Consider the following 17,344-nt stretch of genomic DNA (forward strand, 5'->3'; position numbering starts at 1 on the left):
GGCAGGTGCTTTTATTCCCTTTCTTTACAGATTTGAAAACAGGCTTAAAAGTTTTAACTAACTTGTCCCAAGGTCACAGAGGTAATAAGTGACAGAGGTTGGGTGCATAACAGGATCTTTCTGTCTTCAAAACCTGTTAATTTCCAATCAATGGAAAAACAAAAAAACAAAAAAACAACTGGGAAGAACATTAGGCCTAAACTGCTAATTTTAAGATCTCTTACTTGGAGCTTGTCAGTAAGCAACAAAAATTATTTGTTATGGACAAACGCTTTTCTAACATTGTAAATAATTTAAGAAGATATTTATTTTTATGGTTTTCTAGTATCCATTTTCAGTAGCTGTTGAACTGCTAGAATAGATCATTTATTATTATTTCAGCGGATTTAGAGGACTAATTTTTTTTCCAATTACAGATTTAGAACTAAGCGAAATTCATTTGACATACACAAATATTTTTAAAATGTTTGGTTTATCTTTTTTATGTTTTTTTTATCTCTCTCCTTAGGAAAAATTGGATGCGGGGGTGAGAAAAGAAGTAGATGGCATGGGAACATCTGAAATAAAATATGGTGACTCAGTATGCTATATACAGCATGTAGACACGGGCTTGTGGCTTACTTACCAGTCTGTGGATGCAAAGTCTGTGAGGATGGGATCCGTACAGCGCAAGGTAAGACTATAGGAAATCTTGATTTATTGCAGTCACTTCATAAGAATAAGAAGCATATGTGCAAGACGAGAGATAGCTAACAATTTTAGCTACCTGCTAAAATTCGTTATTTTTCATGCTAGAAGTCAAATCCCACCATAACAGATATTTTCATTTTTGTACATGAGCACTGCTGGAATTACATCACTGATATATAGGATTTATGTATTTAAATGAAGTATTATTAAGTGAAGAAATATACTCTCCTGGATTCTAGCTTAGTCTCTAACCCTATTTAAGTTTGTTTTCCTTGCTGCTGTCAGGATTTTGTTTCTAAAATACAGAAGTACTAATGTACTCTCCCAACTATAAGTTTTTCAATGATAACCATTGCACACAAGAGAAAGATCAAATGTTTCGGTATTGCTGTAATACCCTGCCTGACATTTGGCTTTGCCTCTTCTGTGCCCAGTGTCCACTGCTTCACCATTCTGTAGCCATCATTTTCAGGTTTACTGAGTTCAAGGCACACGCCTTGAATTTACTTTTTTTTTTTAAACTGTTTTTTTAACTTCACATTTGACACTTAACATTTACTGTTTTCTTGTTTAGAATATCCTTTAAACTTAGCTTGTCTGCCCAACTTCTTTTCATCTTCCAAAGATTAAGTTTAAAGATTACAACAGAACTTCTTTCTTACAATTTTCCATTGTTGTCTCATTTCTATCTCCACCCCTTGCCATCTTTCACCAGATTATTAATGGTATTTTATTTGAAATTTTTAAAGTAAAATTTACATACATTCAAATACAAAAACTTTTCTGTAGAGTTTTGACAAAAGGACGTACCTGAGTGTTCTAGTTTGCTAGCTGCCAGAATGCAATATACCGAGGATGGAATGGCTTTTAAAAGGGGAATTTAATAAGTGTTTTAATAGTTTCCAGTTCTGAGGCCCAGAAATAGTCCCAATTAAAACAAGTCTATAGAAATGTCCAATCTAAGGCATCCAGAAAAAGGTACCTTGGTTCAAGAAGGCCAATGAAGTTCAGGGTTTCTCTCTCAAGTCAGAAGGCACATGGCAAACAGGGTCAGGGTTTCTCTCTCATCTGGAAAGGCACATGGTGAACATGGCATCATCTGCTAGCTTTCTCTACTGACTTCCCTTCATGAAGTTCCCCGGGAGGTGTTTTCCTTCTTCATTTTTCAAAGGTCGCTCCATGATGCTTCTTGTGGCTATGTCATTCTGCTCTGCTCTCTCTGAATCTCTTTGTGGTGCTGCAGCATTCTCTGCTCTCTCCAAGTCTCTCATTCTCCAAAATATTTCCTCTTTTATAGGACTCCAGTAAAACAATGAAGACCCACCCAAATGGGTGGAGACACATCTCCCCTAATTCAGTTTAACAACATTCTTGAATGGGATACATCTCCAGGGAGATGATCTAATTACAGATTCAAACATACAGTATTGCATAGGGATTAGAAGAAACGGCTGCCTTTACAAAATGAGATTAGGATTAAAACAGGGCTTTTCTAGGGTGTATACATCCTTTCAAACCGGAACACTGAGTGACCCACATACTTATAAAACATTTCCATTTCCCCAGGAAGTTCTCCAATATTCCTTTCCAGGTCATCTGCACTCCTTTCCCTCAGAGGCATCCACTCTTGTGATTTGTTTTCTACCATTATTAGTTTTGCCTGTTCTAGAACATTATACAAATGAAATCATATAGTATGCACTCAGTTGTGTATGGATTCTTTCACTAAATATCATGTCTGCATCATTTACCCATACTATTGCTTGTTTGGATCCAAAGATCTAAAGCTGCTTTTGGTGGACCTCAGAATCCAAAAGAGCCAGAGGTTAAACTAAGTTTAATTCCCAGTTTAAAGGGAGGGACAGAAAGGAAAGGGTGTAACCAAGGTACATAATTGTGATTTATTCTATATTTCTATATAGAATATATAATTCTGAGAATTGAACCCTGTCTCTTAATTTTCTATTCCCAGTATCTAGAACAGTGCCTGAATCATGCAAGGTGTTGAGAACATGTTTGTTGAATGAAACACGTGTTTTTTGAGGGTGTGGAGTTACAGTTGAGTTAGTGAGAGCCTCCATCCACACTAGCTTGAGCTCCAGCTGCATTAGCAGAGCAGAATCATGAGCATACAGACTTCTCTGAGAGTTGTTTATTATAATTTGGAAGATGAAAAGCTAATGTCATCCAAATTGCAGCAGAGGAGGTTGCTTTGGCTTCAAAGCCAATTTTTATTTTGACAATGGTATTTGGCTCTTGCTTTTCTACAGATGCAGCAGATTTTTTATTTTTTTCATAACATTTTATTTGGAAAAGTTTTAAAATACTGAAAGGTAGAGACTCACGTAATGAATGTTCACATACCTTGGACTTAGATTCAACAATTATTAATATTTTGCAATATGTGCTTTCCTTTACTCTTCTCCTCCTTCCATTTCTTTCTTCTCCACCTCTAATGTAGATACACACATAAAACATAAATCCACACGTGTTTCCTAAGAATAAAGAGATTCTTCTATATAACCACAGTACCATTATTATACCTAAGGAAACTAACAATAATCCCATTTCATCATCTAATACCCTGTTCATGTTCGAATTTCTTCTAGTGTCCTGTTCTAGTTTGCTAGCTGCCAGAATGCAATTTACCAGAAACAGAATGACTTTTAAAAAGAGGAATTTAATAAGTTGCTAGTTTACAGTTCTAAGGCTGAGAAAGTGTCCCAATTAAAACAAATCTATAGAAATGTCCAATCAAAGGCATCCAGGGAAAGATACCTTTGCTCAAGAAGGCCGATGAAGTTCAGGGTTTCTCTCTCAAGTGAGAAGGCACATGGCGAACACAGTCAGGGCTTCTCTCTCAGCTGGAAGGGCACATGGTGAACATGGCGTCATCTGCTAGCTTTCTCTCCTGGCTTTCAGTTTCATGAAGCTCCCCAGGAGGCGTTTTCCTTCTTCATCTCCAAAGGTCCCTGGCTCATGGACTCTCTGCTTCGTGGTGCTGCAGCATTCTCTGCTCTCTCCGAATGTTCTTCATTCTCCAAAATGTTTCCTCTTTTATAGGACTCCATAAACTTATCAAGACCCACCCCAATGGGTGGAGACATGTCATCACCTAACCCACCTTAACATCCACTCTTGATAAATCACATCTCCAGGGAGATGATCTGATTACAGTTTCAAACATACAGTATTGAATAGGGATTATTCTGCCTTTACGAAATGGGATTTTGATTAAAACATGGCTTTTCAAGGGTACACATATCCTTTCAAATCAGTACATGTCCTAAGAATGCCTTTTATAGCTCAGATTTTATCTTCATCCAAACAAGGTTAAAGCAATGATTCAATTGTTTATGCCATTTTAGTCACTTCTAATCTGGAATGGCCCCTCACTTATTTTTGCCCCAGGATTGATTTTTTGATGACTCCAAGGCATTTGTAGAATGCCCCACATTCTGGATGTGTCTAACAGTTTCCTCACTACACTTATGTTGTTTTACTTTACTATGCACTGAAACGAGCAGTAGATCCATGTTGTCCAAATCAGTAGCTACAAGCCATGTGGCTCTTCACTACTTAAAATGTGTTCAGTGCTAGAAGATCTGAATATTTAGGTTTTCTATAAAATTTAATATAATTAAAATTTAAAAACTTCTGCCATTTAATAGAAGATCCTTAAGAATGTTTAGAAAAACTTGAGCATGTGAATGAATATATTTTTCAACTATAAATGTTATGAATTTAAAATGAAAATCAAGTGTTTTTGATTAAATTTTTGTTTGAATTGAATATTCTGTTAATATCAAATACACACTGGACTTTGAAAACAAATGAAAAGAGAAGGTAAAAGATCTCATTAACACGTTTTTACATTGATTCCATGCTGAAATAATGTTTGGGTATATTGGCTAAAATCACACTTATTATTAAAATTAATATTGCCTGTTTCTTTTTAGTTTTTATGATGTGACTTCTACAAAAGCCAGAGCTATATATTTATATATTTTAGCAACACTCCTCTTTCGCCCTCCTCCACCTTGTGCTCCCTTCCATTTACTTCCACTCTCAACATAACCAGTATCATAACTTGAAACATCATAGATGAGTTTCATTGTTTGGCTTTTTATTTTTATTTTACGGATGGCAACGTTATTGGATTTTCTGTACTATGTTCTGTGTGGTTAAATCTCCATATGGACCAGAAAGATAAAAGTTCAAAATAGATTTCAGAAAACTTAAAACAGAGGAAGACAAAATTCTTAACTCAGATATTGCTTTCTATGAGTTCTTGTCTACCAACTCAGTTTTCCCTATAACCTTTCTTAAAAGTTGAATATGGCTTTTTGTAATAGAAAAAAATATATAGATAGAAATGGTAAAACGTAGATACACATTTTAAGATAGAAATAAATTTCAAAGAGAAACTCACTTGGAAAATCTTCAGGTATTAGGCCCCTATGCTATATGCTTTAAGAACTAAAACACAGCTTAAAACAGTTGTCGCCAACGTTTTTTGGCCACATACCCTGAATGTGTTTTTAAAATCATTATCACATTCTTTTCGTTATAAGTTTAAACAGTTGCAAAGAAAGTGATTTCTGGTATACTGTACATATGAATATTTTTTTGTATGCTGTATGATGGGGTCACATTTCATTCTTTTTCCTTGTGCGTATCCCTTTATTGCAGCACCACTTGCTGAATTTTCTGTTTGTTTTTCTTTCTTTCTTTGCTCGTTTGTTTGTTTTGATAAGTGCATGGGCTGGGAACTGAACCCTGATATCCCCACTGGCAGGCAAGAATTCTACCACTAAACTATTCTTACACTTCCCATGAAATTTTAGACAAATTTTATATTAATCTTTTAAATAAACTATATAGAAACTAAGTACCAAGAATTTCCACGATTTCCTTGATTCATTCTCCTGTATACAATAAACTACCAACACTTGGGAGTTTGATCTTCAAAATACATCATATCTGTCTCCTCTAACCATCCTGACAAATCTAGTTCAGCCTTTCCGGTGTCTCCTCTCCTATGGGTTATTTCCATGGCCTCCAAACGAATCGCTCTGCCCTGTCTTAACTCTTTCGATGCCACTCTGACTGTACATTAAGCCAGGCTTAAAACCCTTCATATCTAGTCCTTGTCTCCTGTGATGATTCCCATCTCCTCACCATGACATATGAGACCACTCATTTCACCTCACCTCCACCCACCCTGTCTTCAGTTGCACTCCAGTAATGCCAGTGTTTTTATTGTTACCCCGTTGTCTTATTTCTTTTTCTTTCTTTTTTTGTGCATGGGCAGGCACTGGGAAATGAACCCGGGTGTCCGGCATGGCAGGCAAGAACTCTGCCACTGAGCCACTGTGGCCTGTTGTCTTATTTCTTAGCCATGGGCAATATGAAGTCAAAATGGACTTCCACTCTCCATCTTGGGTAGACGTAGAACGTGCCTTTCTGAATAGTTTGACAACACTGTTAGAGAAATCCTGCTCAAGTTAGTCAGGTAACCATAAGAAACAGACTTTATAGGTAATAGAAAAATAAATCTAATGAGAATCTCTAAAATTATTACTTTCTAAAACCAGTTAATATAATCAGTACTTATAGAGAGACTTTATTAGTGAGGCAATGATAACATTAATTTTCTCATTCTTGTTACATTCTCCCCGGTTAGATGATGTCCTCCAATCATTTAATTTTAAAAGAAAGGCATGTAGTGGTATAATCTCCACATTTTTACATTTTTCACACTGTCTTCCAATGTCATGCTTTCAGTGTTGATATTTTCATTTCATGTAAATACAAAAATTCTAGAATCATTATTCATAGTTTGTATTTATCCCATGTAATGTGAATGTTCATATGTTTTCCTATAGAAATATAGCACACTACAATACACTGGGATGCTACCTTTTATACGCCATATTGCATTTTTGAAAGTCTGAAAAATTCTGCATTATGAAATTCAGTTGGCACCAAGGGTTTTTAATCAGCATGAATAGATCCTTTTAAAACCAAGAGTATTGTTTAAATGCATTTTTGATTTCCGTTTTTGTGCAGTTTCGGTTTCCTAGTTTGTTTCTTAAGAACATGTCTAACTCCTTGTCTCCCATCCTCCCTGTCTATAATGTTATCTCTCTCCACTTGCCTCTGCATTTTACTTCTCAATTGTGTTCTCCAAGTCACTAAGTTTGTTCTCTTTGGCACAGTTCTGTTCTTCAACCCCATTCAATGCTATCGAAATTTTTGTTTCTTAGTCTTTTTTGTCATCTCACCCAGTTCACTTTGTAATCTCAGCTTTTTGTCTTTTTGTCTGTTCTGGTTGTTTATTGATCTCAGCATGCTTTCTCACTGTGAATTTTTACTCCTATTTAATGGAAGTCATAACTTTCTGCATCCTGTGGGCAGCTGATTTTTCATACTTAACTAGGGCCTTTCTATCCTTGTTTTTCCTAGCTTTTCAAAAAATAGGACTGATTGCTGGTTTTATCAAAGGAGATAAAAATAATGCTTTGATGTGTTGATAGAATAGGTAGACATCCTGATATTAAAGAGTTCTTGAATAAACCCTACTGGGTTATAGTGTCCTGATAATAGTGTATTATTTTTTGAAATCCTGCTGGATTTGGTTAAATAATGTTACATTTAAAATTATTGTTATATATTCTTAAGTAAAATTAATTTATACTTATGTTTGGATACTAAAATTTGATTTTCATACAGTCTTCATGTGCTATTAAATATACTTCTTTTGGTCTTTTTCCACCATTAAAAATGTAAAACCCATTCACAGGCAAAACTAAAAATAGATACTAAGAGATAGGTTTGCTGATCCATGGTCTAGAACAGTCTATCATTGGGAGTGTTTGTTTTTAAAAGGTTATTAGCACTCAGCTGTAAAACTGTCTAGCCCTATGACCTTTTCTTGTTTTTTAATCCTTTTAATCAGTGTATTTTTTTTCCTTTGTATGCTGTATGTGGGGTTACATTTCATTCTTTTTTCCATGTGAAGATCCCCTTATTGCAGCACCACTTGTTGAAGATTTTTGCGTTGTTGTTTGGTATGGTTTTCATTTGTTCGCTTGTTTGTTTGTTTGGGAAGTGCATGAATCGGGAATAAAACCCGGGTCTCCTGCACAGCAGATGAGAATTCTCCCACTGTATTACCCTCACACCCCCAAGCAGGTTTTATTAGTCATGCCAGGCCCTCAGCGTAATGGTTTTAATATGCAGACAGATTTATTCATGACTGTTAAAGAATTTTTAAAAGCTGATACGGGAAACTCAGATCAACATGCCTAGCATCAACTTTAGGCAATACTCAGAAGATAACAGAGCAGATCTTTCATGGGTACTTTGAATAAAACGTGGTCATGATCCGAAGCCGTAGAAGACAAATCATCACAAATTAAACTTTCTCTTTTGATAGGATTGCTCTAATGGAATTTGAGGAAGCAGTACAGGAAATAGACTGTGTGTACCAGGAATCTTTAAGTATCGATCTCTTCTAAAGAAACTGGCCTGGTCATATTTTCTACTCTGGTGGAAGGGTTCATTTTGATGCCCCTCAATTTGCTGGGGAGCCACCCATTTCCTCTGTGATTAAGTCCACCCTAACTCCCTTTATTTGTCATGGAGTTGCATACAGTATTGGCATATAATATTTTAATTCTCTTTTGTATCTGATTCCCAACCCTCTATGTTTTTGCTTTCTTTCTATTTTTCTTTCATCTGATTTGTGAGAATAATCTGTCTCAGTGATCTTATCTTTTCAAAGAATCAAAATTTGGGTTTATTCGTCCCTTCTTCTGGCATTTTATTTGATTTCCTGATTCATTAAATAGTTCCCCATTTCAACTTCATTTTCGTTTATTTTATTGTTCTTTATTGAACATTTTGAAATAGGTAATTATTTGTGCCATTTAATCATTTTTATTTATTAATGAAGGTATTAGAGGAGATGATGAGCCCTAATTAGGATAGGGGCAGGGAGGGTGTGCTGGGGGTTTGATTTTCAGGTGCTGTAATCTTCTAAAAGTTAGAAACTCACATAACGAATGTCTATATGTATATATACACACACATACTGCAGAACTGGGTGTTGGTTACACAGGTATGCTCACTTTGTGAAATTTATTAACCTCTGCACTTAAAGATTTTTGAAATTATCTATCTAAATGTTCTGAAAATGTCATAGAAAGTTCAAAAACTAAAAGCCTAACTAAAGGAATAATAAAATGAAATTGTCTTTTTTCTTGAAATTTAGAAGCCTTAAATGCATCATTTCAATGTTTACTGATTAAGCAGCCTCTGTTCAGAACTACTATATAATTTGTAGAACACATGTAATGTTTTTTTTTTTTTCCTGCATTCAGAGACTTGCCTAGGCTGGGGATCGGTCATTGATTATAGATAGGTGAAAACGTTCCATTTGTTTTGCTCAGCTCAATGCATTTATTGATTGACTCATTCTTTAAAACCGTAATTGACTATATGTGTTGAATTGCTAGTTTGTACAGGTCCTGTGCCTATTATTTTTACCCATATACAATAGCTCTTCAGCCCTGCCACCTATTTTTTGGTTCTATTTATTGCTATGACTCACCTTTTTTTTTTTTTTTTTAATTTCAGTGCAATTTTATTGAGATATATTCACCCATCCTATAATCCATCCAAAGTATACATTCAATGGCTCACAGTATCATCATATAGTTGTACATTCATCACCTTAGTCAATTGTAGAACATTTCATCACTCCAAAAAAAAGAAGACCTAAAACATCCCATATCCCTTACCCATTATTATTCTTTTTCACCTTTATTTTATTACTCCTCTACCCATGCAGTGGGTAAAGGGAGTGTCAGTCACAAGGTTTTAACAATCACAAGGTCACAGGATAAAAGCTATGTCGTTTTACAATCATTATCACAAATCAAAGCTCCTGGATTACAGTTCACCAATTTCAGGTGTTTCCTTCTGGCTCTTCGAACACACTAGAAACTAAAAAGAATTATCTATAAAACGAGTCAGTAGACATAATCATTTGTTAAATGCTAACTTCTCAGTTCCAGCTCCTCCCTCGCATTTGATCATTCTCCCAATCTTCAAGGATCTCTGGACAATGACCATTATTATTATTTCTGGTTTTACACAGGCTATTATGCATCATGAAGGCCATATGGACGATGGCTTAAATTTGTCTCGATCTCAACATGAAGAATCACGTACAGCACGGGTAATTCGCAGTACAGTCTTCCTTTTCAATAGGTTTATAAGGTATGTTCCCTGTACTTGGGGTTATTTGATATCTTACTTTCACTTCTTTATTGAAGTTAAAAATAGACGATCAAAAATATACTGTGGTGATATTAAAAACATGACAATAAATGTGACTTGATAACTTTCATGCAACTTGGTAGGAAAAGGTATACTGGTATCTGATACTTGGTATCAAAAAAGGCTGGTTAGGTTATTTTATGTCTTTTTTTTAAAAACCAGCTTTTGATAAATGAATTTGCTTTTAGAAATTCTGCACGTAACTTGTAATTGCTAACTACAAGTAAGTATTATTCTATAATATGCCCTGGTGTTGGACCTATTTAATTCTCTTTCTCTCTCTTTTTTAAATTCTCTTTTAAATGAGAATACTGAAATCTAGATACTTGGTGAGTTTTGAACTATATTAAGAAATGAAATGATTCGTATAATAACCAAGTTTTTCTAATTAATAATTGAAACAGTTGTCTGTAAACTAAACCAAATTTTTGGCCAAAGTGCTTTCTAGTAAAATTATACCAATTTACACTCTGACCTGTGATGGATATCTTTAAACTTTGCCAATTTGATGAACAAAAATATGTATGTATATATGTATATATTTTTCTAATTTACATTTCTTTGAGAATTGTGAGAATGAATGTATCTCATGTTTTTCGATCATATTTCTTCATTTAATTTTTCTTTTGTGACTTACCATATTATTCACCCATGTTTCTATTAGGCTACTAGAAGCTTTTGTTAGGTTAGAAATATTAATTACTTGTCCTTATATATAAGTTCCAAATGTTTTCCTTAATTTATTGGTTTGGAAAATAATTTTAGAGTGCTGTTTCCATAGAAGTTAAATCAAAAAATTATTTTTGGCTTAAGGCATGGTAAGACCTTCTCCATCCAAGTATATAAAGAGTCCCCATTTTTTCTCTTTCTTTTGTAAACCATCCCATGTATGTATGTGTGCGTGCACGCACCTGTACACATCTATATGCTTATGTGTGTAAACGAGGAATGTGCATGGCACTCTGCTTCATCACATCCTTAGAATTTATGCCATTTCTCTGCCTCATCTAAAGCCCGATCACTTAGAAATGGGGTGTCATGCTTTTATATGTTATTACTTGCATTTTATTACTTTGAAGTATTATTTGTGTTTATTTTTATATCATTCTATATAGTATGCATTACTTGTTTTTCTTATAATAAAATGCATTACAATTTAATGAAGTGTAAAATTAGTGATATCAAAAAGTACCACTTGGGGGCGGGCCATGGTGACTCAGTGGCAGAGTTCTCGCCTGCCATGGCCGGAGACCCAGGTTTGATTACTGGTAGTACTACTTGGAAATTATAACTTTAAAATCAGTGAAACTCAGCTTTTTGCCATCTTGTTCTTTCTGCTAGTTCTGATTTATTACAGCCAATCAGTTCTATGACAGATATTGAGCAAGATAATTATAGATCTTTAAAAATGCCAGTCTCCTATTATATTACCTCCATTGGTACACAATATGAGTGATAGTTTTTTTATTAGAATTTGACTCATGCAGTGCAGTCAGTGGAATGTAGAGATTCGATTTGGTAAACATAGCTAACTTACTACCAAAGAAATAAATGATTATTTGTATTTTTTCAAAAATCTAATATATCAGTGTTTAGGCTTTGTGTAGCAATGGTATAGTGTAAGTTACATTGTATATGCTGACTCATATACTAAAATGCATCAAAGTTAAACCGTTGACTATACTTAATAGTATAATAATTAAAATATGCTTTCATCAATTGTAACAAATGTTCTGTACCAGTGCTAGATGATACTACTACTACTAATAATGATGATAATAAAGAAAAAAAATGATTTCATCTTGAATGTAATTAGTTTTAGCACATTTGCTCTTTATTAGATTCTATGTTTTAAAAAAGAGTAGTGTCTATGGTTTGGAAAATGTATTTAAAAATTTAATAGTTGCTTATTTGATAACATAGAAAACCAAATATTGAAAATTTTAGGTTCTGTGGCAGAAATACTGAATTATATACTTGCTGCTTCATTACATCTTGAAATCGATTTTTACCTGAGTCTCTTAGATGGTGTTTCATTCATTATACCTATCATGATAAAATTAGCCCGTAATTACCTACAGAAATCATCTGATTCCTCCTCTGATCTTTATTATTTCTTTTCTTCTGCTTTCTCTTCTCTTTTAGTTTCTTAAGGTGAATGCTGATGTCATTAATTTATAACCTTTCTTTTCTAATGTAGGCATTTAGCTATAAACTTCCATCTTTAGTGGCATTCCATACATTTTGATATGTTGGGTTTTTATTTCCGTTTTGTTTACTCCTTTGACCAATGGATTGTTTAGTTTCCAAATATTTTGGGATTTTTCCAGAGATTACTCTGTTTCTGCTTTCTAATTTAATGCCACTGTGGTCAGAGAACATATTTGTAAGACTTGACTGCTTTAAAATTTATTGAGACATATTTTATTGTCCGTAATATGATCTGTCTTTGTAAATGTTCTTTGTGTACTTGAAAACTGCATTCTGCTACTGCTGAGCGCCTGTTCTCTAAATTTCAGTTTGATCTAGTTGACTAATGATGGTGCTCAAATCTTCTATTTCCTTACTGATTTTCTGTCTGCTTTTTTCTATCAATTATTGAGAAAAATTATTGAAAGCTCTGACTATAATTTTGGATTTTTCTATTTCTTTTTCCTGTTTTATCACTTCTTTGTTCATGAGTTTTGAAGCTCTGTTTTTAAGTGGATAGATATTTATGATTATGTCCTTTGGTAAATTGACCCCTTTATCATTATGAAATGACCTTCTTTATCCCTGGTAAGATGTTTTGCTGTGAAGTATACTTTATCTGATTTAATATAGCCACTTCAGCTCTCTTTTGACTAATATTAGCATTCTATGTCTTTTTAAATTCTTTTACTTTTATCCTGTCTGTGTCTTTATATGTAACTTGTGTTTCTTTTAGGCAACATATAATTGGATCTTGCATTTTTATCCAATCTAATAATTGCTGCCTTTTGATTGTGGTGTTTAGGCCATTTGCAATAATGTATTATTGCTATGGTTAGGTTTGAGTCTGTCGTTTTGCTATTTGTTTTGCATCTGTTCTATTCTTTGTTCACCTTTCCCTCCTTTTCTGCCTTGTTTTTGGTTAGTTGAGTATTTTTATTATCCCATTTTATCCTTTAGCTATAACTCTGTTATTTTAGTACTTGCTCTAGTGTTTATAGCATACTTTAACTTATCACAGTCTACCTTCATTGAGTATTTTATCTCTTTACATATGGTATAAGAACATTGCAGTAATATACTTCCATTTTTGCCTCTCAGAGTTTGTGCTGGTGTTGCCATAAGTTTTACTTTTACATATTTATAAACCCCATGCTACATTATCATTTTTTGTGTAAACAGTCAAGTGGTTTTAAAGAAGTTAAAACAATAAGAAAAACATTTTATAAATGTACCTGTGTAATTACCATTTCTGGTGCTCTTAATTCCTTTACAAGGCTCCATATTTCCTCCTGGCACCACTTCCTGCTGTTTGAAGGACTTCTTGTAAATAAATGTCTTGTAAGGTGGGGTCTGTTGGCGATGAACTTTTTCAACTTTATGTCTGGAAAAGTCTTTTCATTGCCTTTATTCTAAATAATATTTTTGCTGGATATAAAACTTCAGTTGACAGGGTTTTTTTTGGTTGTGTTTTTTTCTTTTGTGTTGACTGTGTTCATGCTTTTTGCTTGCCTTGTCATTTTTGTTTAGTTGCCACACATTATGAATTTCACCTTGTTGAGTGTTGGGTGCTTTGCAGTCCTATAAATATTCTTGGGAAACAGTTTAACTCTTAAATCTTTTAGGATTTTTTTGGATGGGAACAAAACAATCCTTATTCTAGGACTAATTATTCTTCACTATTGAGGCAAAGAGTCTCCTGGGTTCTCCATCCAGTGCCCGTGAATTATGAGGTCTTTCAGTCTGACTGGTGGATATGGGCACTGTTTCTGGCCCTGTGTGAGGGCAGGTAACTGTTCCCTCTAATCCTTTCAGGTAGTTCTGCTCTCTGCCTAAGAAAGTCTCCTCACATATATAGATTGGCCAATATCCTCCTGAATATTTCACAAGGACCCTCTGTAGAGCTCCAGAATTCTCTCTTTATAAGCTCGGTCCTCTCTCTGTTCTATCCTGCAAGCTCTAGTTAACCTGGTCCCCCCCCACACTCCACAGCATTCCTCAACTTGAGGGTTCTGTTTGCTGCACCAGGTTCCCCAACTCCAAGACCTTCCAACTCTCTCAAGACAGGGAACTGGAGCAGGTTTAGGAGTCACCCTATGTGGTTCACGTCTCTCGGGAATTATTGTCCTTCATTTCTTGACATCCAGCCTTGATATCAAGACTTGAAAAATGTTTTATTTCATATATATTTTGTCCCTTTTATTGATTGTTTCAGGAGGGAAGGTAAATCCAGTCAATGTTACTTCATCCTAGTCAGAAAAATCTCGAATCTTGTTGACATTTCCGTATCTATTTCAAGATGATTCCAAGTTACTCCTGCAAATGGAGTCTCCGTCTCTGAGCTAGTTCTGCATTGGTCTTGTCTTCCCTTTTAGATTTTCTCCTCATTTCAAAAGCAACCAAAATTTGCCATCTTTTCAGCAGTTATCTAACATCTGCTTTAACAGTGTCTGTCTACTCTCACTCTACCTAACAAATGCCATGGCTGAACTCAATGAGTCTTCTCTTATCCCTAACTGACCTTAGTGTTGTATTAGTTTTTCAAAAACTAAATTGAATTGAGCTTTGTTTTTTTCTTAAAGCTATTTTATTTTTTTTCCCCTGTGTATTTACACTTTGGTCATGTTGTTTAACTCTATCAGTCATTTGAATCTTTCTATATCTCTCTATATCTATATGTCTTTATATATAAAATATAATTAAGTTGCTGTAAATTTTTGGGCTATATGTTATATGTATACTGTATGACATTTATAGTACTTTCTATTTTTATTTGTGGTTTCTGAAAGCAACAGGCCCAAATCCAGATTTTTTAATTTTTTAACTGCTGAGATTAGATATTTTCTATTCTAACAATAGAAAATGTATTATTTTCATGTATTTGGGTTTTACTTTTATGCTTATTAGCATTACTGAGCAAATAGAAGTCTTGAATTTATACAGTACTTTAAGGTATTTCAGAAACTTTGAAAAAAATTACTTAATTCTGGAGCACTATAAAGTGTTTAATTTTTTAAGTAAAATATTTTGATCCTTCTGTCACATTCATGAAAGAAGAGACTTTGAAATTTCAACAGCCTTACAATATTTTCATCCATGAACTTTTCAGAGTAAATTATTTCAATTTTATTCATTTTATTAATGCAGATTTCTTTAATATTAGGGAGTCTCATTAAAAAAAATTCATACTCAGAGTTTACCATTTCACTTCTTAAGAATGAAAGTCAAAGTCATTTAATTGTTCATTTATCTTCTGTTTAGGTGGTTAATTTTCTGTGATTTTTCTGCTCGGCCTCTCCTAGGCCAGGGGTGTGTGTGTGTGTGTGTGTGTGTGTGTGTGTGTGTGTGTGTGTGTGTGTGTATGTAAATAAAATAAAATATCAAACCTCCTTCTTCCTAGGTATATTAATAAATGCACTTTAGAAGTGAATGCGAGAAGGAAGGAAACTGTTCATTAGATAGCAAGGTGGTTCAATCTTTAAATTATAATATATGTTTGTATGTTTGTCAAGATTTACAATAATGTATAATATAATATATAGAAATATGCCTTTAGTTTTTGCTCTGACACAGTGTAATTCTACTATTTTTGGCTTTCCCCAAATACTACTTAGGCTCATTATTTTGTTCTTGTTACATTACAATTGTAAACATCTTTATATGAGATGTAAATTCTAAAACAGCGTAATTAAATGAGTTTAGAAGTTTTGAATGCACTTTTCTAACAAGACAAGACTCAAACTACTGGAAACGTTTTCAGAGTAATTGCCATCATCACATTTCTAATGGCAGAAGTGTTTTGTTCAACTTAACTTAAAAACCAATTAATAAAAATGGACATTTACCATTGTTTTACTTAAGTTTTGAAGATGTTTAAAATAAGATATTAAAATGTTATTATGCTTAACTCACTTTTGAATCCCATTCTCTTTAGTAGGATGAGTTTTGAGTTTGGTTTTGTCACAATTTATTTATGTTTAACTAGAATTAATATTCTATGAAATATTTATAAAAGAAACATTTCATTGCATATTAATTTTCACTTTAAAAGAAGAGAAATAATTTTCTTTTGAAAATTATGTTTTGTTCTTTTTAGATGTAGGAAAACTTGTAGAGACAATGAGCTAGGGAATGGAGAAATTCCATTGATTAAGGGAAAGGAAGTTTCAGGCTAAAACTTTACAATAGTCATTCAGTTCTATTTCTGCTGTTTGATAAAGCTCAGGACGAATATTAAAAAATTATTAGTAATCATCATCTAACCAATAATACCTTTTAAGTAATATTTCTGAGCATCCTAAAATTCAAAGCCCAAAATAAAAAGACAACAAATCCAAAGTTAAAGTATTTTTCATTAATAAGGCTTTTATTTTTAAAAATGTAAATTCCAATACAGTGAGATAATTAGCAAGAAGCATTTCCTTGGAATAAAATCTTGTCATGTAATTTTGCTGATGCAGAGACCAGTAAAGATAGTGTAATATTTTTATGCATTAAATTTTGTCATGAACAATCAGACTGCTGCTCTTTCACCTCCAGAATAGACTGTCTCCCATTCATTTTTGGTGTCCGTTGTGATTTTTTATTTTAATACACTTTTTATTCTGGAATAATTTTACATTTGCAAACCTCATGCTGTAAAGTTCTTTCTAGAAACATTCAGAGCTATGGGTTTGAAAACTTAGAGACTCAGTAAGTTCAACAAACACATTTATAGTCTATATTATGTTTTTTTCCAAAGGCTAGACTAGGCATCCTAATAATGGTTTTTAACCAGTTTCTTAAGTACATTTCTTTTAGGAAATAGAAAAGAATCTTGACAGGTTATTCCCTGATTATTTCTAAATTAACATCTTTTGCATTTATTTTTTTAAATGGCAGGAATTAAACAAAGAAGCAGTGAATATCAAGGAGAGGCTAGCAATTCCTTCTCAAAATCAAAACAAAAAAGTAAATGTCCGGATCATGAATCTGGGAAGTCACAGTCTTAAAGCTTTGCAGTACTTTAAAAATGAAAATCAGCTCATTTCTAAATAGTTAGACTTTTTGTAGGCATTCTGTAGGCTCTCCAGGTTTTGATCTAGATGAGTCACTCTTTTACTGGTGTTTATAACAT

At 33.7% G+C, this 17,344-nt stretch overlaps 1 protein-coding gene across 2 annotated transcripts in view; it reads left to right on the forward strand.

Annotated features, from left to right (window-relative positions):
- RYR2 (ryanodine receptor 2) overlaps positions 1-17,344 on the forward strand; it is a 779,580-nt gene that overhangs the window by 390,975 nt on the left and 371,261 nt on the right. For both annotated transcript variants that reach the window (XM_077168436.1, XM_077168435.1), the window contains 2 exons: positions 509-673; positions 9,857-9,978. In XM_077168436.1, the coding sequence (XP_077024551.1) occupies positions 509-673; positions 9,857-9,978 (287 nt within the window). The remainder of the gene's footprint in view (positions 1-508; positions 674-9,856; positions 9,979-17,344) is intronic.

Source organism: Tamandua tetradactyla, chromosome 7 (genome assembly GCF_023851605.1).
Source record: "Tamandua tetradactyla isolate mTamTet1 chromosome 7, mTamTet1.pri, whole genome shotgun sequence".
Taxonomy (NCBI): Eukaryota; Metazoa; Chordata; class Mammalia; order Pilosa; family Myrmecophagidae; genus Tamandua; species Tamandua tetradactyla.